The sequence below is a fragment of the Pinus tabuliformis genome, chromosome 4_2, assembly GCF_031772625.1.
Source record: "Pinus tabuliformis cultivar Carrire ecotype Pingquan chromosome 4_2, CPIR1, whole genome shotgun sequence".
Classification (NCBI taxonomy): Eukaryota; Viridiplantae; Streptophyta; class Pinopsida; order Pinales; family Pinaceae; genus Pinus; species Pinus tabuliformis.
Window position 1 is genome coordinate 21,174,010 of NC_142304.1, and position 24,751 is coordinate 21,198,760.

The window sequence follows — 24,751 nt, forward strand, 5'->3', positions numbered from 1 at the left end:
AATTCTTAACATTACCAATAAATGACTCAGGATGTTTGAGAGTGGTTTCGACCATAGTCACCAGGTTCGTGTTCGAGTTCGAGTTCGAGTTCGGCGACCTTGAAATTCGAATAAAGTTCGACAACTAAAATTTTGCCGATAAAGTTTGACATAAAATTCGACATATAGAAATTCGAAAAAAAATGTGTATATATAAAAAAATCAATTTAAGGTATAATGTGTAATGTTGTCTGTTCGTCATCAAAATTTAAATTTTGCTCAAATCAATTAAAATAATTTAAAAAAAAATCTAAAAATAAAAACAAATAAATAACTATACAAAACCTTTAACTAATATCAATTCATAAAAAAGTGCCCATAAAAAATAAATATTTTTTCGTAACTCTGTTAAACGCACTTACAAGTGATATACATCGTTTGATTGCATTGGAGGTCATAAATATGGAGCAACCCTATTACTTTTCATAGTCCGATGAGAAAGTTTTTAATGCATTATAATTTGTATAAACTCCTCTAAAAAAATGTTTTATCGTGGTATATGTGAAATATCACCTTATAAGACACGCAAGAAAATATAAATCATATTAAAATGAGGAGCTAAGGATAAAAACCATTTTAATAAATCCATTTCTTAAAATTTTATTAAATTAACATGTGAAAACGTGGGTGATGTAAATCTCATCGGGTCAGATTAGAGAATTAATTCATGAGCTTGTTTTCATCTAATATTAAATAGCCACGACCCACAACCCGTCGAAAAAGTCATCCGAAACCTGTTGAAAACCCTGTTGAACGATGAAAACCTGTGGCCCGTCACTGTAGTCTGTATGTTGCTCACGCGGACTGGTAGTTCAGTTGAGGTCAGTGGTCGTCGGTCGCTCGGTGGTAGACTGGTAGTGTATCAAACCTAACCCTCCGCAAACAATGAAACCTAACCCTCCGGCGTCCGCAAACAATGAAACCAAAAGCAAAACGTGCCTGCGGGCCGCAATTCATTTCGAAATTTTTTTAAAACAGGAAAAAAAATCGAACCAAAATGAATTTCATCGAACCAAAACGAATTTAATCAATTTTGTTCGCAAAAAAATTCGAGTTCGGCTTTAAATTCGAGTTCGCCATAAAGTTCGGCGAACTTGAACGAATAAGTTCGTATTCGTTTGAAGTTCGGCGAATTTCGAACTTATTTGTTCAAATTCGCCGAACCTGGTGACTAAGGTTTCGACCTTGTTGGATTTTATATGGAGAAAATAGAATTTTAGATCTCACTCAAAACTCAACAGACTTATCAGTTTCCCAGGCTTTCAGGATTGGGGGATTGCAATGTTTTCATTGGATTTTTTCATGTACTAGTGTATGTGACTTGTATTTAATCAAGAGCACCAAGACCTCTATGTACCTTGATGCTAGTAACTTTGGTTGTCAAACTCCTGTGTCATGACCCTAACAAAAATGTACCCATCACTCAAACAAAATCTTGACTTGACATGCTACATTTTTCGATCTTATGTTAATTGCCTAGAGGGTGATATTAATGATAGATCCCAAGATAGGCAATGATTTTGATGATATGTAGCTATTTGTTGTAGCATGCTTTTTTTGGATGATAGAGGCCATCTAGAGTCTATTTGTTGATGTATTTTCGGTTTAGAGATGGATTGCACTCAATGTTATTTTGGTTATGTGCACCCTTACATGCTATATAAATGAGAACTTGCTCCTCCTATTTATCCTTGTGTTCCTTCTCTCTCCATGTGGGACCCACAAGTGCGAATTTCTCCAAGGGGTGCGTATTCCCTCTTGGAGTGGCCCCCACTTTTCACTTGGAATTCGATTTGCCTCCTTTTTCCTATGTTTGAGCCTTCTTTAATCAAAATTGCAAAGTGGGGTCCTCCTAACCCACTTTTCCTAAGTCCATCAAGTTAAAATACAAAAATTGCGCAAAATATATTTACTTCGCAAGATTGCTAAGTGGGAACATCACAATCCTCCCTGCCTAGATGTTGCTTTCCCTCAAGCAATTGTAGTGATGGATGTTGAAGAACCTGTTCTCCTTCCCACGTGGCATCCTCCTCAGGTAGGTCCTTCCACTTCACCAAGAACTCTCTAATGGTCCTACTCCTGAGCTTCCTTTCCCTTACCTCCAAAATGGATTCTGACACCAACACCAAATGCCCCTCATCATCTAGAGGTGGTAGCTTCGTGGTAGCTATCACTTGCTACCCCAATGCCTTCTTTAGGCATGAAACATGAAATATGTTGTGGACTTTGATCCCATGTGGGAGTTGCAACTCATATGCCACCTCTCCAACTCGTCTAGTCATCCTGTAAGGTCCATAGAAGCGTGGCTTGAGCTTCTCAGCTCCCTTCTGCTTCAAGGTGGATTGCCTGTATGGTTGGAGCCTCAGAAAAACCAAGTCCCCAACTTCAAAGTGTTTCTCAATCCTGTGCCTTTTTGCATATCTCTTCTGTTGGTTCTGGTTTGCCTGAAGATTATCCTTGAGAGCTTTAAGGATGTCTTAGCTCTCTTGTATCCAATCCTTGGCCCCTGGGGCCCGACTGTCTCCAAACACCATATCAACAAAGGTCAGAGCATCATAACCATATAAAGCACGAAATGGAGTCATACCTATCGACATGTGGTACGAAGTGTTGTAGCAGTACTCTCCAAGATGAAGCCATCTCATGCACGCTACTGCCTGGTCACATAATTGTGCAGGTATGCCTCCAACCACTTGTTCACAATCTCGGTTTGTCCATCTGTATGTGGGTGGTAGTTGGTACTAGATGTGAGCTCAGTCTCCACAAGGCGGAACAACTCCTGCCAAAATCCTCCCATGAACCTGCTATTTTTGTTGCTAAGTATGGTCTTGGGAAGACCATGTAGCCGAAACACCTCCCTGAAAAAAACTTGGCCACTTGTGAGGCTGAGTATCGAGAGGGTATGGCGAAGAAGTGGGTGTAGCTCAGCCTGTCAACCACTACATAAATGCAATCCCGTCCCTGCACTGTCGACTATCTGATGATGAAATCCATAGTCACGCTCTCCTGTTTCCACTCAGTAATGGGAAGGGGTTGAAGTGATCCAGTTGGGTGTGTCAGATCTCCCTTTTTCCTCTAGCAAGTACCACACTCCCTCACGTGCCTCAGTACATCCTCCTTAAGGCCCTTCCAAGTGAAAAATGGTCCTATAAGTCTTGGTGAACCCCTAATGGCTTGCTAGAGGGTGGTCATGTGTTGCCTGCATGATCTTCTCTTGCAATTGGGAGCCAGGAACCAAGTAAATCCAATTTTTGTAATAGATCACCTCATTCATCATTTTGTACCTGTCACCACCTGCTAAGCCATCCAGGATCTCACATGCACACTAATCCTTGGAGTACTCAACCAACAATAGGGCCCTCCAAGACAATGCATCTACCACCACGTTATGTCGACTCTTGACATACTTAATGCTAAGTTGCACTGAAACGGATATGGGAATGGATACGGGTACGAGGTTTGAAACGGATACGACAAATTTTCAAAAAATCTGGATACAAGACGACAAGAAACAACACGCACACACACACACACACACACATATATATAAAACAACTCTTTTAAAGACCTGGATTCATGGATCCAATTGCTTTCTAGTATGATAAAACACCTTGGAAGTTGCAGAAATTGATGAATCGATAGCTTCAACATTACTAAAGGACATTGATGTATCGCTCAATAAAAATGTTCCGTGTCTAATGCATTCTCAACACTTCCATTTTGGTGACTCCAATGAGGGAATAATTATGTATTCTATGCAATTAGCCAACAATATTGTAGAGAGCTCTCTCCTTCATCTCAACCCTTACTCTACAATTTACTTAACAATAAATGTCATATGGTTCTCAATGCAATCACATGAATGGTATGTCTTCTTAAATGTCCAACCTTCGGAGTCTCATTTGCATACAGTGATGCTCCAATTTAGCTTATGTACCATTCATTAATTGAACATAAATGAGAGAACAATTTTCTAAAGCATATAAGCAATGGCAAACATGTAAAGCATATGAGTAAAATAATCCTCCACATGCCAAAACTTAAAAGAAATATGAACCAAAGGATTTCACCATACGTTGCCAACAAATGGGAGGAAGGAGAGATTCATGTGTTGTGGGTCACACTTGACAATCTTTATCATAGTTCACCACTCAGCAGGTGTCCAAACTGTTATGCAAATGCCCAACATCAGTGGCACAATCTCTTGAAGATGGGCATAGTCTACCAGGTGGTGTACGCTTTGTATTACCCACAGTGCACACACGACATCCAACTTGCCCTAAAAACTTATTAATACATGTATGGCCTCCCAGAGAACATATTACATATTAATTGGTATTAAAAATTAGCAGAAATAGATGCTTTTTACAAAAACGCCCTAAAAACGTTTTTGGATTCCAACCCGCAGTTTCTGAAATTTTGAAACGCTACAAATATGTTTTTATGCTGTTTTTTAGGCATTTTGTACCAGTTTCCGGATCCGAAACACCAAACGACATTTCCGGGAGGTTAGCCCAGCGTTTCCGGTAATTTAGACTTAATGTCAAAATCATATGCCTATAATTTGCTGACCCACTTCTGCCGTCTCTCATTCAGTCTTGTATGCTCCAGAAAGAACCAAACACTGTTGTGGTCAATCTTAACCTTGAACATGTTGCCCACAAGATACTGCTGAAACTTGGCCAACGCATGCATGATGGCCAACATCTCTTTGTGATATATGGAGTACAGTCTCTCATGCTTCTCCAACCTCTAACTCTCAAATGCAATAGGATGCCCATTCTGCATCAGAACTGCCCCAAGTCCCTCTTCAGAGGCATCACACTCTAGGATGAATGATTGCAAAAAGTCAGGTAGAGCCAACACTAGGCAGCTACTCATGACCTCCTTAAGGTGCTCAAAAGCTCCCTGTGCTTCTCCTGTCCACACAAACGCCCTCTTCTTCGTTAAATCTGTTAAGGGTGCTGCCAAATGTGTGAATACCCTCATGAACTTCCTATAATAGGTGCAAATGCCCAGGAATCCCCTCAACTCCCTCACATTCCTGGGTGTGGGCCAGTTTAGAATGGCCTAAATCTTCTCCTGATGTACTTGCAGCCCATCCTCTCCAATGATGTGGCTAAGGTATAACATCTCTAGTAGGCCAAACTCACATTTGGACATCTTGACATACACCTGTTGCTCCTTTAGGATGCACAAAACGTCCTCCACATGTTGTAAATGCTCCTCCTAGGTCTTGCTATAGATCAGAATGTTGCTAAATACTACCAAGGCATATCTGCGCAGCTGCTTGCAGAACATGTGGTTCATGCAAGACTGGAAGGTAGCTGGTGCGTTGGTTAGCCCAAAGGGCATCACCAAAAATTCGAAGTGTCCATAGTGAACCCTAAAGGCAGTCTTCAGGATATCCTGCTCTCTCACCCAAATCTGATGGTACCCAAGGCGCAGGTTTATCTCCTTGAAGAATTTGGCCCCCTGAGCTCATCCATCAGCTCATCTATGCATGGGATCAGGTACCAGTTCTTCAAGGTCCTCTTGTTTAGAGCTTTGTAGTCAATACACATACAAGGGTCCTGTCCTTCTTCACCAACACCACCGAAGAAGAAAAAGGACTAGAACTGGGTTTGATGTGCCCCAATCTCATGAGCTCTTGGATAGCTCCCTTGGGATGCTTGTAAGGGGTAGTGATAACTGCATGCACTCCCTCCTCTAACTCAATAGTGTGCACAAACCCCCTGTCTGGTGGTCTGCCTGAAGGAATATTCTAAAAAATTGTTGGGTACCTATCCAATATCCCTTAAATATCTGGATGTAGAGGCTGTGAATGAGTCTCGATCTCTGTGATCCTGATCTCCACCGCTCACTCTATATCTCCATGTCTCAAATCAACCTCCATATGGTGTTCTGATATGGTCTGCAGTGGGTATGAATGCATCCCCCCTAAACAATACCAACTTCCCATCTGGCCCTGTGAATTTGATCTCTAGCTTCCTCTAGTCAGTAGCGACCCGTCCCAAGGAGTAGAGGCACTGGACACCCATAACCACATTGGTGTCCAGAACATTGATCACAAAGAAGTGATCTGTCATTGAATAATTTCTCATAGTTACCATCAGAATTGGGATGTAGCTATACAATGTATAGTCCTATCTCCTGGCACCAGGATTGCAAAACCCTTAAAGCCCTTTCTTTGTATGCCTCTCCGCTCCACCATCTATGCATCAATGAAATTGTGGGTAGCCCCATTGTCCACCAAAGCCACTACACAGTGCCCTTGTATTGTGCCTTTGATCCTCAGTGTTAAATACTTGGGGACTCCCCTTAGTGAAGCAATGACCCTTCCAGTGGGTCTAAAAATATCTCCATCCAGTGGGGGTGGTGCTCCTCCCCCTCCACCTCCTCCAATAGTCTGTAGCTCACTGCCTTTTGCATAAGCCTCCTGCTCAATATCATCCTCCAACTTGCTATCCGAGAACACCTCTATATAATGGGCCTTGCCCTTGGTGCACCTATGCCTGGGTGCCCATGGCTCCTGACAAATGAAGCACAACCTCCTCCTGTGAAGGTCTCTCCTAGTCTCATCATCCAACTCTTGGAGGCAAAAACGTGGGTATGGTGGATCAAGTCAACCAATTGAAAGCATGAGGATGGGTCAAAGGCGAATGATGGTCGAATTGATGGGATGCACCCAAACTATCCCCTATTATGAACTCCCGGTGGATGCTTTTCTCCTGGTTTGTTGCTTTATTTCCACCAACATTTCTTTTTGCCCCAAATATAAAGAAACATTTGCTTCTACAACAAGATACTCAAGAATAAGATCATTAACCTCTTTGGCAACAACTATGGGATGGAACATCCATCAAATGGATGTCAAGACAACTTTCCTGAATGGTACCATTGATGAAGAAATATGTACTGAACAACCCTTGGGATTTGAAGTACATAATAAAGAAATTCATGTCTGCAGGTTGGAGAAGGCACTTTATGGCCTTAAACAAGCCCTAAGGGCTTGGTATGCTAGGATGGATACATATCTACAAAGGATTGGTTTTTCAAGAAGTTATGTAGGTCCAAATCTTTATATCAAGGTAGCGAAGGATGAACCAATGATTTTTCTTCTATATGTGGATGAGTTATTCATAACATGCGTGGACAGTATTCAAGAATGTAAGAAACAATTGGCAACATAATTCGATATGAAGGATCTAGGGCTTATGCATTATTACTTGGGGTTGGAAGTTTGGCAGAAACCCGACGAAATATATCTAGGTCAAGGAAAGTACATAATTAAGATGCTACAAAAGTTTGGCATGATGGATAGCAAATCAATGACAACTCCCATGATCACCAATTTGAAGAGATTGAGAAGTTCAGAATCAAGCCTCGTAGATCCCACAAGTTATAGACAATTGGTTGGCTCTCTGATGTATCTTGTAAACACACGTCTATATATTTGTTTTGCAGTGAATATTCTCAATCAATTTCAGATGGAGCCTAGACATGACCACTGGATAACAACCAAACATATATTAAGATATCTGCAAGGGACAATACATTACTGCCTGAAGTATGATGGAAAGAAAAATATCCATCTAATGGGATATACCGATTCAGATTGGGGAGGCAATGAGACTGATGGAAGAAGCACTACTGGAGGATGTTTTAGCTTGGGATCCTCTATGATCTCATGGATGAGTAGAAGGCAAGAATCAATTGCTTTAAGTAGTGTTGAAGCTGAATATATTGCAACATGTGAAGTTGGTAGAGAAGTTTGGTTAAGGAAGCTGCTATCTGATTTGTTTAAAGGACCGATGAACCCTACAATTATACATTGTGACAACACAAGTTGCATAAGTTTGTCTGAAGACCCCATATTCTATGCAAGATCAAAGCATATAAACAAGTATCATTACATACGAAAATTGGTGCAAGATGGGGTGGTACAATTGCAGTATATCTCCACTGATGATTAGGTAGTTGATATTTTGACAAAATCTCTAACTAATAAGAAGCTTGTGTATTTAAGAAGCAAGCTTGGACTAGTTGATATTTCCTCCCTAGTTGAGAGGGAGAGATAGACACATCATTCTTATCTTCACATTATGAAGAAAGAATGGAGGATTGGGTAGGCATCTGAAAACTAATACTCTTTGAGGATGAGGTAGGGCATCCAATAAGTAAGAGTAGTCAAAGAGTAGATTTCCTGAGGATGTATAATTCCAAGAAAGGAATGGTCCTAAAAGGACATACCTTGTGAACATTTGGATGGGGTATGTTCCTTGAGAGACAATGATGAGGGTGTCTATAAATCATTGGCTCCCCAACATTGTGCTCTAATCTAGTATAGAGATAGAGCTGTTAGTCAAGGCCTTGCTATATGACAATGTTAGTTAATATGGTGAGATGCTCTTATATAAGTTGAAAGGATAACTTATGAGATGGATTATCAATCCAATTCTTCCTATGAGAAATCTTCAGTATGAGAATGTCCTTGTACCATTGTTATTATGAATACCTCCCTAGTTAAGAGGGAGTGTTGAAATTTGTAACTAGGTTTGATCTTCATAATGTTTTATGTACTCTTGATCTTATGTATTTGATGTAAAAGGAAAAAGAAAATTATTGTTGTTGTTTTTTTTATATAGCATGATTTTCATGCTCAATTTTAAGTTGTTCTAGTCCAAAGCACCCATTGTGTGCTTCTAGGTTTTGTCATAGAGTCAGGAAGTCATAAGAGTCATTGTCTTATGTATTAGTAGACCCTATTGGGCATTTTGTAACAAGTCAAAATAATTTATTTTGAGTCAAAAATGTCAAAATACCCCTCCATGATCAAGTCGGCTTAACAATGAAGAAGTCAGCCTAAGTAGGGCTATTCTTCCTCCTTGGAAGCTTATATATAAGAGACCATTCGATCTCATTGGAGAGTCACTCATTCATTTGATCAAGGAGCAAGGACAAGAAGCAAGAAGGCAAGCGAAGGTCTAGAAGGAAGAAGAAAAGACAAATTTTGATTTTTCTCTCTCTTACTATATCTCACACGTGTGAAGGAGGCTAGGGTTTCTATAGCTACAAGGACAAAATTTCTGAACTACAAGAACATGGATGAAATGTGAAGAAAAGAAGTCAAGTTAATCATCTACAAGCCTTTGATCACGAAGCAGCCCAAGTGAAGGAAGGAGGAAGCCTAAAGACTCCAAAATCGCCCACATGTGCGATGTTGTAGTAAATCACTGGAAGGCCGAAATTGCAGGATTGCAGTGAAGGATGAAGTTTGTCGTTGGGGGTCGAAGTTGTGCATTTGGAATAGATTTGACTTGGTGAAGAGAGCGCATCCTCAAGAAGGTTGACTTGGTATTGGAAGTGTCTTGGTCTTAGGTCTAAGGGTCTTGGAATTTGTCATTCGAAGATTCTATAAGAAGAGGAGATTTTTGCGGGGTTTCCTCTCTAGGAGAGGTTTTGGGGCAGCTTGTAGCCTACATCTTGTGTCCATTTGTTCTATTGATCTTCATGTTTTGGTCGCTGTTTGATGATAAGAACATTATAATCATAAAAGAAGAAGAAGGTAATCATAAAGAAAAGTAAAAGACTATCAAACACAGTTCACAAGTTAAAGAGAAATCACTTCAATTGTAGCCCTATTGATTTCTCAACACAAGTCATCACCTTGGACTCAATGGTTCTTGACAAACCACCTATGATGGTATGAAGGGCTTTTGAATTGCAACTAAACAAGTTATTCTCATCAGGATTCGTTGGAGGAGTTTTAGGAACTTTGTAACCATTTATGATGGAGAGCCAAACATCCACTCCTAAAGCCTTCAAGTAGGTTTCCATGCAACTGCTCCATAGTGGATAATCATTTCCATCAAACAATGGAATTGTTCTTGAAGAGATGCCTTCCATTTCCATATCTGCTCACAATCTTCCCTCCAATGATTAGACTATTAGAGGGTAATTGACTCTGATATCACTTGTTGGAAATATTGAGAAGGGGGTGAATCATTATTTTGTAAATTTCAACAATTTAAGTATCAAAATGATAACCAATAACATCACATGAAATGAACACAATATATATATGCACGCATACACAATATTTTTGTATTACAAAGGAAGCAACAACTTTCGGTTTACTAGCTACAACTGAAAGAGCTACAACGCCAAGATTTACCAGCTCCCACTAGAAGGAGGCGACAACCTTCTGAAGGAAGCTACAACTTCCTTCCCTAGCACCACCCTGCCACCCTATAGAATAGAAGATAAAATAAAACTTCTTGGGCTCCTGTACCAGGGACAATGACCCAATTACAACAACATCCAAATTTTATAAAGGCAACTTCATACTTTGGATCATCAATACCCTTGTCTTCAACAACTTGCTCCAAGACCTAAGAACAAACACCAAAGAATGTCTCCAAGTCTGCTTCAACAAATGTCTTCAGAATCTGCTCCAAATCTGCCTCAGGTTTGCTTCCTGAAGGGCTTCATAGATCTGCTAAAAAATATATTCTCTCAATACTTCAGACTGCTTCAAGTGCTGATTAAAAATCTGCTACAAATAAGGCTTCAAGGGCTCCTCCAAAAATGTCTCCAAAATCCACCCTAAAGTGGAAACTATTCTGCTCCAATATAGCTCAAGAAACTGCTCCAGTCATGCTCCAAGGTCTGTTTTAAGGTATGCTCCAAAGTCTCCAAGGTTTGCTTCAGGAGGTCTCCAAAATATGCACTAGAAATGTCACCAAAGTATGCCTGGATTTTGAGTCAAAAGTGGGTCGAAACAAAGATTAAGGAGAGTCCAAAATCTGTCCCCCAAGAGGCCAAATTACAGGCCTGAATTAGTCCTTAGAAAGTGCCCTAGTTGCAAGGCCGAAACTGTCCACATTAGGCTAAATTATAGGCCCTGAATTTGTCACAGAGAAGGGGGGGGGTGAGTTCTGTCCTGGGGCCTGAATTTCTCCACAGACAGGCCAAGTTCTACAGGTTTGAATCTCTCCACTCACAAGTCTGAAATCTGCTTCTTGATAGGGCTGAAGTCTGCCCCACAGGTTTGACTCTGTCCCTTTCACAGGACCGAAAATTTGTCACAGGATGGGTGAGGTTTGCTACTCTTCTTTATCTTCTCAACAAGGGCTGAGGTCTGTCTTTAAGGGGCTGAGAAGAGGTTGAAATTCTGCTCCAAAGATAGCCAAAAGGAAGCTCCAAAATGTGATCAAAAGTGTCACCAAAAACCATAACCCAAGGCCAAAAACCAGAAACCAAATCCCAAGTGCATGTCAACATGTCTTAAGGTTCATAATATATAAATCTATCTATTCCTTCCTTAGGCTTGGATTCTCAATCTGCTGTCTTAACCGAGTTACCGCCACTAGAGGTTCCACAAAAGGTTATATATAGTGGTTGAGAGGGGGCCCTATATTGGAGTCAACTTATGAAAAGACATGCCCTTTTACAGGAGCTGACCTATACAAAGAGGCATAGGCTTCATTTTAAAAAATAAATTTCTTCCTCCATGAATTCTTCTTGCAAGGCTGATTAAACACAAGAACTTAGGGCAAGCTTATTTACAATTTCAGAGCTTCTTTTAGGGGCTGCAATGTGATAAGATCATACATTCTTGGAATAGAGGTGCTGGTGCAAAGCCCATTGATTGGGGCATTAACCTTCAAAAATTAATATCTTGTCAACCAGGAAGACCCATAAATTGTGCCACCTATCAAATGAAATGGCGAGACAACGGTTATCGAACTAGGAGGTCCTTGCTACCAAATTCACTTGATTTGTGCACACTTATCATCAAACGAACACTCGCCCATTCACCCTTTCACATTGATGACAATTTCTGCAACGCATGTATTCCTTCCAATTTCGTTGTTTTATTTTACAACCTAGATACTGTCCTCTCTTCTAGAGCATTCATTGTATTATTCTGGTTTATAGCGAAACTACAATAGGCTTTGGGATGAATATATCTGTCTGTGGGTGTGGAATCCCTTTGTTGGTTTCACGAGGATGCTTCCCCCACCTCCAATCCATTTCAGATCATCAGATAAAAAGAAGTTTGTTTGCAAAGATGAGCATGCATACATGCTTATTCTAGGCATTGAAATAGAGAGCAAAACATGTAGCATGACTTGTACCTTGTGTGGATGTTGAATTTAAGAGAGTTCAACATTACTTGGAAGAAATTCCCTTCCGTCCCAAGATTGGGGAGTGATGTTGATGCTACTAATTGTGTGGGAGAGAGCTACATATGCTAGTCAAACACAAGCTTTTTATAGGAGGTAGATGGAATATGAAAATTGCAGAAAGTGAACATAATAGTGAATGGCATTGGCAATATATTGATGTGAATGGCAGTCCTTATCCTTTTTATAATAATCAATCTTGCGGTCCATGGGAATTGGAAGCACTTGCGGGGACAACAATAATTGATTCGGATTTAAACAAGAACACAACAAATTACAGATCTAACCATATATACAAAGATGCTGTAGAAATAACACATCATTTTATTAATATCAAACACTGAAATATGCTTACAAACAAAATGGAAATAAGACTAGTTTGAGCGATGGTAGCTTATCTTTGAGAAGAGATGTGGCGGCTACTTGCCTTTGAATTGTGTTACAATGAGTCTCGAAGGCCTATTTATTGTTGAGAAACAATGGAAAATCCTAAACATCCAAAAACCTAACTCTAGGAGATGAAGCGCCAAACTATGGGCCCCGTTTGGGTAAATTGGTACATCAACTTCCCGGGGTCGTAACTTTGACATACGATATCCGTTTGACGCATACAATAGCTCGTTAGAAAGATCTATCTGAGGACTACAACTTTTGAGTGAGCAACATCAGTCTATGACCCATGTTGCTCTTGGTTTTCCCAAAAAATGTTGTTTAGGGCCTCAAAACAGCTCCAGAAGTTTAGGACTTGAAAAACTGCCAAAAATAGTAAATTGTGCTACAAATAAGGAAACTGAAAAAAATGAAAGAAACAATGGTGGGGGTCCAAGTGGAATAGGCGGGTTGCCACCAATATCCACCTGGATCATTTGTCCCCCCTTAGGAAGCAATGGTCCCCATTGCGTTGAGTTCCTTCGTGAGATGAGGAAACTTCTGCTGAACTTGGTCCCTAGTGAGCCACTTGCCTTGGTGAAGGAGTTGGCCTACTTTGACAACTCGATATAGTTGGTTCCTTTGCTGTCGGGTGTTCTTGATCTGCGTGTCCATGATCCGATCAGTGGTGGCTTGCTCCATGCAATCTGGATTTAACTCTATAGGTGTGAGTTGTTCTGCAATGTCTGATGTGTTCAACAATGGTGGGAAGTATGGTCGAAGGCGGTCCACATTGAACACTGGGTGTAGGGCAAGGAATGGGGGAATGCTAAGCTCAAATGCAATGTCGCCCATGGCCTTGGTAATGGTGTAAGGACCATATTAGAGTGGTCTGAGTTTCCGATAGGCTCCGGTAAGGCGTTCCTTCTGCAAATGCAACCAAACATTGTTGCCCACTTGAAACTTGTGTGGCACCCGATGTTGATCATGTCGCTGTTTGTACTTGGCATTTGATTTCTCTAGAATGTCATGGACCTGCTTGCGGATATGTTGGATGTGCTCAATGAAGTTGTTTACCTTATCGGATTTCGACTGGACATGAGTCGAATCTGCCTGAGTAGCTGCAAATGGTATGGCCACATCATTGGGACATAGTGGCTAGAATCCCAAGCCCACCTGAAAAGGGCTGTGGCCAGTCGCGCTGTGGAGAGCCCGTTTATAGCTGTGTTGGACATAGGGAATGCTCTCATCCCATGTGCGTGGATGCTTTGAGTTGTACATGCGCAGAATGTGTACAATCATCCTGTTGACGACCTCTGTCTGGCCATCAGTTTGGGGATGGAAAGCTATGGACTTAGTGAGCTTGGTGTCCAGCATCGACCAGAGATTGGACCAAAATGTACTGAAGAACTTGCTGTCCTGATTTGAGATGATAGATTGTGGGATCCCAAAGTGTACCCACACTCGTTCAAAGAAGAGTTTAGCACTGGCTTCTGCTGTGATATTCTTCTTGCAGGCCGCCATAATGGCCATCTTTGAGAATCTGTCAAAGACCAGAAAAACACAGTCGTTGCCATGCTTAGTAGAAGGAAAGTCCGACATGTAATCCATGGAGATGGATTCCCAAGGTCGACTAGGGGTAGGCAGCGGAGTATAGAGGTCTTGCTTCTTGATGTTCGGTTTGGCAATGGCGTAGGCAGTGCAGGATTTGATGTACTTCCCAACATCTTGTCGAAGATTCAGTAAATAGAAATACTTCTGTAGTACTGCCATTGTTTTCTCGACCCCGAAATGCCCAACAACTCGACTATAGTGCGCTTCCCAAATCATCTTGGCTCGCTCGCTTGAAGGAACACAAAGGTGTCCCAGGTGGCATAGCAGGGCATCATGGAGGTGAAAATCTAGAACTTGCTGACCCTCAAGAGCATCTAGTATGTGTGGTCGAATTCTGGGTCGCTTTTGTAGAGAAGTCGCCAATCAGAAGTCTCGTGCCCACAAGATTTGAGCACGGTGGTTAACGCCGTAATCGGTGGTCAGCTGAGGCAGTCTGCAACATTATTGGTGTTACCTTTCTTATACTTGATATTCAAATGGATTTGCTGCAGGTATGTTGACCACTTTTGATGGCGATCATTCTGCAACTTCCCTTGAGTCTGTATGAACTGCAGGGGTCAGTGGTCTGTGTAGATGACCGTTTCCTTCCCCAAAATGTAATGCTACCATTGTCGGCAGGCATGCACAATGGAATACATCTTTTTGTCATAAGTGGGATACTTCAGGATTGTGTCTGAAAGTGTCTCACTGTGATATGCCACTGGATGCCCCTGTTGAGTAAGGACTGCCCCAATAGCATAGTCAGAGGCATCTATCTCGATCTCAAATGGCTATTGCAAGTCTAGTAAAGTGAGCACTGGTGTAGAGGGGAGGCGATATTTCAACTCTGCGAATGCTTTCTGTTGAGATTCAGACCAAAAGAGTTTTTCTTTCGCTCCTCCCGCAGTGACTTGACTCAAGGGCCAAGTGATATGAGAGAATCCCAACACGAACCTACGGTAGAAATTGGCAAGACCCAAAAAGCTACGGAGTTCTGTCAGAGTGGTTGGGGCTGGCCAATCCCAAATGACTTGGACCTTGGCTGGATCCACATGCACCCCTTGTTCATCAATTATGTATCCCAAATACTGAACCTGGGTCATGCCAAAAGTGCATTTCTCCAAATTGGCACATAGCTTGTGTTGCCACAGTGTTTGGAGAACCTGTCGGATGTGGTGGAGGTGCTTTTCCCAACTCTGGTTGAAGATCAGGATGTCATCCAAGTATACCACTACAAATGAGTTGGTGAATGGTCACAAGATGTCATCCATCAGCTTCATGATGGTTGTAGGAGCATTCGTCAACCCAAAAGGCATAACCAACCATTCGAAAAGGCCCTCCTTGGCTTTGAAGGCAGTCTTTCACACATCGGAGGGTTCGATTGGTACCTGGTGATAGCCTGACTTCAAGTTGATCTTGCTGAAATATTTTGCCCCCTTCAGTTGGTCCAGAAGGCCATCAATCCGTGGGGTCGGGTACCTATTCCAGACAGTGATCTTGTTCAGGGCCTGATAGTCAATATAGAGTCTCCAAGTCCCATCCTTCTTCTGTACCAACACGATCGGGCTCTCATAGGGCGATGAACTCGGACAGATGTGACCTTTCTGCAGCAGCTCCTGAATCTACCTCTTGATTTTGTCGTTCTCCAGAATGGAGCATCGATAGATTGGTCCATTGGGCAGTGATGCACCTGGGGTTAGATCGATGGAGTGCTTGACCTGACAGTGCAGAGGCACCCCTGTGGGGGAGGTGAAGATGTCCTCGTACTCCTCCACGACCTTGTCCATCTGTTGTTGTTGTGCAGAGGGGCCCTATTTGGAGGTCGTGGCCACCGTCTTCTTCTTTCCTTGAGGGCGTATCATCAGGAAAACAAATTTCTCGGTTTTGGAAATGAGCTTACTACATTGTTTTGCAGTAACCAAAGAGATGGTGGTAGGCGATGCTCTGGTATCTTGTACAACTTATTTCCCAAAGTAACAATAACAACACGAGGCCTTGACTCATACACATCATGTCACTTCCATAAGTATGGTTGGCTTAATAATATATCATAAATATCAAGGGGAGCAACGTCACATAATACCTTGTAGCACAAAAACTTACGCTAAAACACGAAGGACTGATAGCTTGAAGACTTAATTGTTAAAATACACACATGTATTTAATAATAATAATTTATTAATATAAATAATTGTATAAGATGATATAAGATTACAATGAGGACCCTGCTTTTATACCTCAGCAGGTGACCTTTTGTGAATGGGCATGTCTTTTAGACATGCCTTTTCACTTATTTAATGACTATTTAACCTAAATAATATTTAATTATTTAATATTTATATTTATTTTATTTATTTAATTGTTATGAATTATATTCATAACATAGTCTCTTCCTTCGGAAGCTTTGTCCTCAAAGCTTTAATGCTGGGGGTTTTCTTCACTTATTGTATGTCATCTCGTTGTATGTAAAGTGTCTTTCCTTTCGTCTTATAGCTAATCAGTGAATTTTTTTTTTTGAAGCCTATTTTTTTTTGTAACGCTATATTTTTTATTTTTATTTTCATTACTCTATTATATATATATATTTTATTTATTTATTTATTTTTTTCCTGATTGATTTTTATTTTTTATTTTTTAAACACTGATTTTTATTTTTTTTATTTTTTAAAGTCCAACCCTTTTTTTTATAACCTTTTTTTTTTTTTTAACTCTATTATATATATATATTTTATGAATAATAATATATATATATATATATATATATATATATATATATTTAAAATATTATTATTATTATTATTAATTTTTTTAAAATAATAATTAAATTAATTTAATATAATAATTAAATTAATTAAATTATATAATTAATTTATAACGAAGTGATTATAGCATTGCGTTGAATCGAAACGTCGTTTGGCCGGTTTTGAAAAACTTGTGAAGGCTCGCTTAAATAGCCCATGAGAACGTTCAATGGCGTTGCACAATGCCGACGTATGGCGTGTGACCTACTATGTTCTGGCAGGCCGACGAGCTTGGTGGAGGGGTCGACAGCAGAAGCAGTTGTTGTGTCATTGGGCGATATGATGCTAAAAGGGCATAGCAGAGGCAGAGTTAGGAGAGAGGTCAAATCGAGTAAGCTGTAGATGTCAAAGTAGTCGGTGGCCATTGTAAGCTCCAAAAGTTTGGGTACATTGTCCACAAGAGCCTTTATAAACTTCGCATCCCAACTTTTGGCAGTATCTATTACTGTTGCACCCGGAGATTCATTTACCTGATGGTATTGGCAATAATCTATGACCATTTTTAAGATGTGGCTTGAAACATTTTGCAAACGAATGGGTGTGTCAGTCTTGCCACCCTCAATCGCCATTTTGAGGACATTCGACTTCAATGCCGCAGCCTTGTCCACCTGGAACAGTAGGCCATCTGAACTCTGTAATGTAAGAATGCTATCATTATACTTCTTTGATGCATTAGCCATGGCCAACAGTTGTCTGTGCATATAACTATGACAAAGAGTCAGAGGTTTGAAGCGAGAATGTCTTGAAGTCAGGAAACGCAGTGGCATGGACCAACGATAGTGGGGTCCTTCCAGTGAGTTTTCGCCGGTTTCGACTAACGCCAGCGGTAATGTTGATGAGGCAACAGGAACGGAAGCAGGGTGCGATGTATGTCGTTTGCTTAGAGATTCTGTGAAAAGATTGGGTTCAATGGTACTATCATAGGCCGTATTTCATACTTTGGTGAGCCACGATTCCTGCAAGGCACGTAAGGACTACGCACCCTACCGCGTCTGTAATCTGGGCTACGAGAATATTTGTGCCTGTAATCATTGCCAAGGCTACGTTGGCCGCTTCTATAAGGTGGGCTTCGGCTTCTCCTACCATATGGTGGAGGACTAGCCCTGCCAATGTAACTCTTAGAGGATGGGGGGCTTCTGCTACGTCATCTTCTGTAATTGAGGCTTCGACTTCTTCTTCTTATCATAGTATCTTGCGGTGATTGAGACCTCAAATGATAAGTATTTGTATTTCGACTCAATTCAGGGCATCGGTGTTTGATATGACCATATTGTCCATATTCGTAACATCTATTTGACCAGTCATCTTCTGCGTAGTATCTGGCAATGTGACCCACTCGACCACAGTTGTAGCACAGTGCTTGACCTCCTCGCCCTCTTCCATTGCTTGTATTAAAACTCTTTAAGATGCTTCTTGGGGTGTCTTGGATTTTTTTCTGGCATATCATCCTCTATTGAAGTGTCTGCCAATTTTTTTTTAACAATTGCTCCTAAGCTTGGAATGTCATCTCTATCATTTCCTTTATCATTTTTTTTATTTTCTGCAACACCTTCATCTTCAACATTATCATCATTTTGATCAAAATATTCTTGATCTATATTAGCTTCATCGAAATCATTATCTTGATCTAGATCATCCTTATTCACATCAAGATTATCTTTATTTGAATCTTCATCTAGATCATTTTCCTTACTATCGATTTCCCTTCGACATGCATTAATTTCTGTAAATGAATTTTCTAAATGCTGAATTGCTTCTTGAATTTTACTAAACTGTTCAACGTAATCAGGATGTGAACGTAACGACACATTGTGCGGCGAACTACGTTCAAAGGCCCGCATGATTATATCGTGTCCCATGGCTTTGATATCACTGTAGCATAAAAACTTACGCTGAAACACGAAGGACTGATAGCTTGAAGACTTAATTGTTAAAATACACACAGGTATTTATTAATAATAATCTATTAATATAAATAATTGTATAAGATTACAATGAGGACCCTGCTTTTATACCTCAGCAGGGGACCTTTCGTGAATGGGCATGTCTTTTAGACATGCTTTTTCACTTAATTTAATGACTATTTAACCTAAATAATATTTAATTATTTAATATTTATATTTATTTTATTTATTTAATTGTTATGAATTATATTCATAACATACCTCCTCTGTGAAGGGCTTGATGTTGTATGGAAGGCAGCACTGCTGGCTCACGCGAAGATCCCGTCCTTGGTGAAGCCACTCGATGGTGTACGGTTGTGGATGTGATGTGGTCAGTAAGCCCAGCTGCTTCACGACCTCTGCCGAAATGAGGTTCTTTTGGCTCCCGCTGTCAACAATGAACTATAGCGGGGAACCCTTTACCCACATGTAGGAGTGGAAGAGGCGCTCCTCCTCCTCTGGATCTTCGGGTTCCTCCTTTTGGATCTTCATGGTGGCAACGGTGGCGTTGGGCTGCGCATCGATAATCTGCTTCCCTTTGTCATTACCCTTGTCGGGTTCTGACTTAGAGTCGAAACATGCATTTGATTCCGAAGCCTTTAACTCGGCCACCAGTGACTGCTTGGCCCGACACTCACTTGTATTGTGAGTGGAGCTCTTATGGAACTCACACCACTTTCCCGTGTCCTTCTTCTGATTCGCCGCGTTTTATCTTTGCTTGCAGCTTTGGCGGGTTGTCCTGTGCTGCCCCGCCTTGGCTTTGTCTTTTGTTCTGTGGTTTGGGGGCACCTTTCCCTTGCTTCGGATTCACAGATCCAAAGTCTCGCTTCTTCTGTTTAAACTTTTGCTTGATCTTGACAGCATATCGGTATGCCGTGCTAAGCGAGGAGATGTCCAGGAATTCCATCTCGTCTTGGATGTACCGGTGCAGGCAGTCGCGTTACTTGAGAACCAAATGCTTCTCAGAATCCTTGATACCCAACTTCGCGCGAAGGGTATGAAAAACATTGGTAAACTCTGGCACATGTTGGTCCCTTCCCTGTCGCAGCGTTGTCCACTTCATGTATTTATCCTCATAGCTCCCTTCAGGGTAGTACTGCTCCTTGATGGCATCCCGTAACGAGTTCCAAGTGGGTGCGGCTGAAAACAGTGAGTTCGTACTTTCATCCTTTTGCTCACAGTAGGTTTCCCACTAGTCCTTGACGTGGGTGGCTGCTTTGAGAAGGGCAAAAATGATCTTTTCCCGGCTGGAAAAATCATGAATGGAAAAATATCCTTCTAGCAGATTTAACCATTTATCTACAACATCTGCATCTATTTGACCCTCAAATATGGGATCGTCAAAGTTAACTTGTACCTTAAAGGGTGTGGTGCTTCTAGAGTAGATGCCGGAAGTAGATGCATCACCCTTGGGTAGCCGCTGAAGGATCTGGGCAAAGTTGTCCATCATTGCGTTCCTTTGTCGCTCGAGGGCTTCTTCGAGCAAGATTTTGATAGGATCTCCTGCCCCCTCGTCTTTCTCTTCATCCGCCATGGGAGGCCGTCGGGATTTGCGAGGCGGTCTTGCAAAGGTTCAACGAGTTCAAGCCCTAACTCCTTATATCCTGACCTTGTTGGGGACATGCAAAGAAAAACAGAGAAAGAGTAGACCACTCTGATACCACTAATCCGGATTTAAACAAGAACGCAACAAATTACAAATATAACCATAAATACAAAGATGCAGTAGAAATAACACTTCATTTCATTAATATCAAATACTAAAATATGCTTACAAACAAAATGGAAATAAGACTAGCTCGGGTGATGGTAGCTTATCTCTGAGAAGAGATGTGGCGGCTACATGCCTCTGAACTGTGTTACAATGAGGCTCGAAGGCCTATTTATTGTTGAGAAACAATGGAAAACCCTAAACATCCAAAACCCTAACCTTAGGAGACGAAGCGCCAAACTATGGGCCCCATTTGGGTAAATTGGTACATCAACTTCCCAGGGTCGTAACTTTGGCATACGATCTCCATTTGACTCGCACAATACCTCGCTAGAAAGTTCTATCCAAGGACTACAACCTTTGAGTGAGCAACATGGGTTGCTCTCTGTTTTCTCAGAAAACGTCGTTTAGGGCCTCAAAGCGGCTTCGGAAGTTCAAGACCTGAAAAACTACCAAAAATAGTAAATTGTGCTACAAATAAGGAAATTGAAGACTGAAAGAAACAATGGTGGGGGTCCAAGTGGAATAGGGGGGTGGCCACCAAAATCCACCTGGATCAATAATTCCTCCAAACTATAATGCTTCGGGACCCTTGAGTTTTTCGGCGAATGGACTATCGATGAATTCCAACTGACTGTTAGGGTTTCCTTGGCATTCTAGCAATGTGATTTCCTTTCCAGCTCCAAACTATTGGAATATAGTAGAACTAGGTGCTTCCAATGTAGACACAAGCTTCCGTCAGAGTGGAGCACATTTTCGATATGGGCTCATGATGGTCGAGTAGAACAATTACGCGTAAATTTTTGTTAACACGAGCACTCAGCCATAGAACTTTATTAGAAACACATATATGTTCATGGTGTCAAAGGAGTACCCTCAACTGAAGGAGCTCATGAAAATTAAGGATGAGCTTAATGTGCAACACTCCAATTCTATGTACTTGAAATGTGATTTGCGTGATACGGTGGCTCCACCACAGTTATTTGAGACCAAATTTCATGTGATTCTCATAGATTTGCCCATGGGGGAGTATTTCGTGGAGCTCTAGGCATTTTGGATTTGGAGGACTACTGGAGTTAGGATGTAATCAAGAGCCTCCAAATCGAGGATACTGTAGAGTTTCATTCCTTTGTTTTTCTTTGGGTTGGCTCTGTCGGAGGTCTTGAAGAGGGCCATCGTTGTTTTTTCAAGAAGTGGGGATTTTGAAGAGTTGAAGGTATTTGTTGGCAAAAAACAAACCATGAAAATAGTTCTGCATCAAAGGCTATTATAAATGATCTAGGAGCTTTATTCAAGCACACTAAAGAGCACTGTTTGATGGGTAACAATAACTCTGCCCCACCACATCTAATGCATCCAAACATTGATGGAGACGTAATTGTAATTGGAGAACCTCCATATGGATCAACTCATAAGCTCAAGTATCTTTATCGTATAATTGAACATCTGGTTCAAATATTCAAGGTCGAAGATGAATTGAAATTTTCAGTGAAGATCGTAATTTTTAACTGGAAGGGAAAGTCGGGGAATGAGTTGATTTTGTGGAGGATTGGCGTGATGAACTGCATAACCATAACTGAAGTAGCATGAAGTCCATCAAGATTTTTTGGGGGAAAAGACCATGTGAACGGCCATTATCAAATCTGAAGAGTGCGGTGTATCCAAGCGTTGTGATTTTTGTTATTCAATATTGACCCACAAATATCAATTTAAGAGAATTATAATTAGACTAAGAATTAGAATCTAGGTTAATAATAATTATTTTAATAATATTAATATAAATTAGATTAATAAGATTAACGAGAATTAGATTAATATAATTCATAAGGATAAAATATTATTAAATAAATTGGAGCATTATCATTGGAGTTAGAATTTAGTCTTGGAAAAGGTAATATGAAGTTGAAGTTCTTTGCAATCTAAAGTTTTATAAAGTTAATCAAGTTAATTTTGTTTTCAAGGAAAGAGATTAACACCTAATTCGAGAAGACTCGTCATGGAAAATATTTTTTTTTCACCTATGTTATCCCTCATTATCCTTGCTTTGAGAACAAAGCAATTTTAAGGGGATGGCAATGTTATGGACATAATGATAATGTAATAAATATTGATAAGTTAATTAGTTAATGAAAAGATGTGTCTTATCCGAAAGACATGTCCATTAGTCAAAAGGGCACCTGCCTAGGTATTTATAACAGGGGCCTCAATGTAATATTCAATCATTCTTATTCATTCTATCAATTGTTTATATATCAATACATTTATACAACTACAAATATATTGTCTACACACATATAAACAGGGACTGTTTGTTACAAACTGTAATGGGGTTTTTGAGGTCTGATCACATAATATGTGGCCAAGTTGTCTGCTGAGAAAAGAGGATCAGAACTAAAAATTGGTTGGGAGCAATATACTTTGTGGCTCTGTAGTCACTAAGAATGTATAATGAATTTGAGGTGCATCTTTATTAGGACACAAGCATGTTTCTTATAAGATTTGCTGATAGACTTTGAAATTTGTCTATCATAGGAGATGTAAATATATATTGTGTCTATCACTGGTCCCTTTTACCTTGTGGATTCTGTACAACTGCATTGTATGATTGTACCAATTTAACTAACATGTTCTTTAACATTTGAATTGCAGCTGCTCGGGGAAAAGTTGCTTCATTACCATCATCCACAGCTACAGGAGGTAAAGAGACTATTGCGCGGATGCTAGCATCACTTATGGAGGCAGTGCGCACCACTATAGCATGTGAATGTGTCTATGTCCGGGCTGCTGTGATAAAGGCTTTAATATGGATGCAGAGTCCAAATGAGTCATTTGATGAACTTGAATCAATCATCGCTAGTGAGCTATCAGATCCTGTCTGGTCATCATCATTATTAAATGACATCTTACTTAGTTTGCATGCTCGCTTCAAGGTCAGTTTTGATTTTATGGCGACAAATTTATATTATTAATTTTTGTGCTCTTACCTGGTTATGTTAATTAAAATGATGAGAATGTTCAATGTCTATAAATGTCATTGGTGCTCATTATTGCAACAAAATTAAATGGACCTCATATTGAACACAATTATCTCATTGTCAATCTTATATTTACCAGAATCAGGAGATCCGTTTTACATATTCTTCCCTGTATATTGTGCATGTCTCTCTTCTTGAAAACTTCCAAAATTGGTAAAAATTTGAAGATATTAACCTATATTGAAGCTCTGAAGAATAACTGTATTTCCGAAAGAATAATCCACTGCTGTTATCTTGGACTGTTATGGTGGTTGTCCTTCACATTGTTGTGTATGTGTATGTTTTTCTTACATTTGACAATCTCTTATTTTCGGTGACACCCCAGATTGCTTGCAAGGATAATTCTTTCTTAAATAAATTTTGTTGCAATGATTATTCTCTTCGTTGATTTTGAAAATTTAGTCTAGTTATTATCTTATTAACTAATGTTCAATACATATTTCAAATAATGTTTTTCTTCCTTTATGATCTACTGGATACTCAATGTCTGTCTACAAACTGTCCTTTTGCTCATGTAACTAAAGAATCTTATACTAGTAACCATCAAAGCCTTGCCTGTCATAGAATTTGTTAATTTGAGTGCAGATTCTCTTTTACTGTGTCCATGAAATGGTAGCTCTGCTTCTTCAATAAATATATTTAACTCTAGGCTTTGGCATTGCTTCAAAGGCAACAATTGGGAACAGTTTATTCGTCATCATGATTCTATGAACAAAATGTTAGCAAGACCATTGAAATACATGATATTCACGACTGGAAGATTGATAATGTTCTGCGTCTCACCTGGATATCCATATTATGCATCAGGCTTTAAAGTTTACATGCATAAACCATTTTGTTTGAAAGCTTATGATTTTGTAACAGTTTTATATTTATAAATAGGCCAGTTTAGTATAATAAGGGTCCAATGACTTATTTAGTGACTTAGATATTTAGTCTTTAGTTAGGGTCAGTGTTGCACTAATCGCGATATTATTGTATAATCGCGATAATTTCAAAGAAAAGATAAAATCGCGCGTAGTAATCGGAAATTTTTTTTGCCCGATTTTTTCGGTAATTATCGTGGGAG

The 24,751-nt window shown here is 40.2% G+C and overlaps 1 protein-coding gene across 1 annotated transcript in view; it reads left to right on the forward strand.

Moving 5' to 3' along the window:
- LOC149168163 (SH3 domain-containing protein) overlaps positions 1-24,751 on the forward strand; it is a 275,430-nt gene that overhangs the window by 132,036 nt on the left and 118,643 nt on the right. Inside the window, exon 13 of the mRNA XM_089424839.1 lies at positions 23,297-23,577. Within this exon, the coding sequence (XP_089280965.1) occupies positions 23,297-23,577 (281 nt within the window). The remainder of the gene's footprint in view (positions 1-23,296; positions 23,578-24,751) is intronic.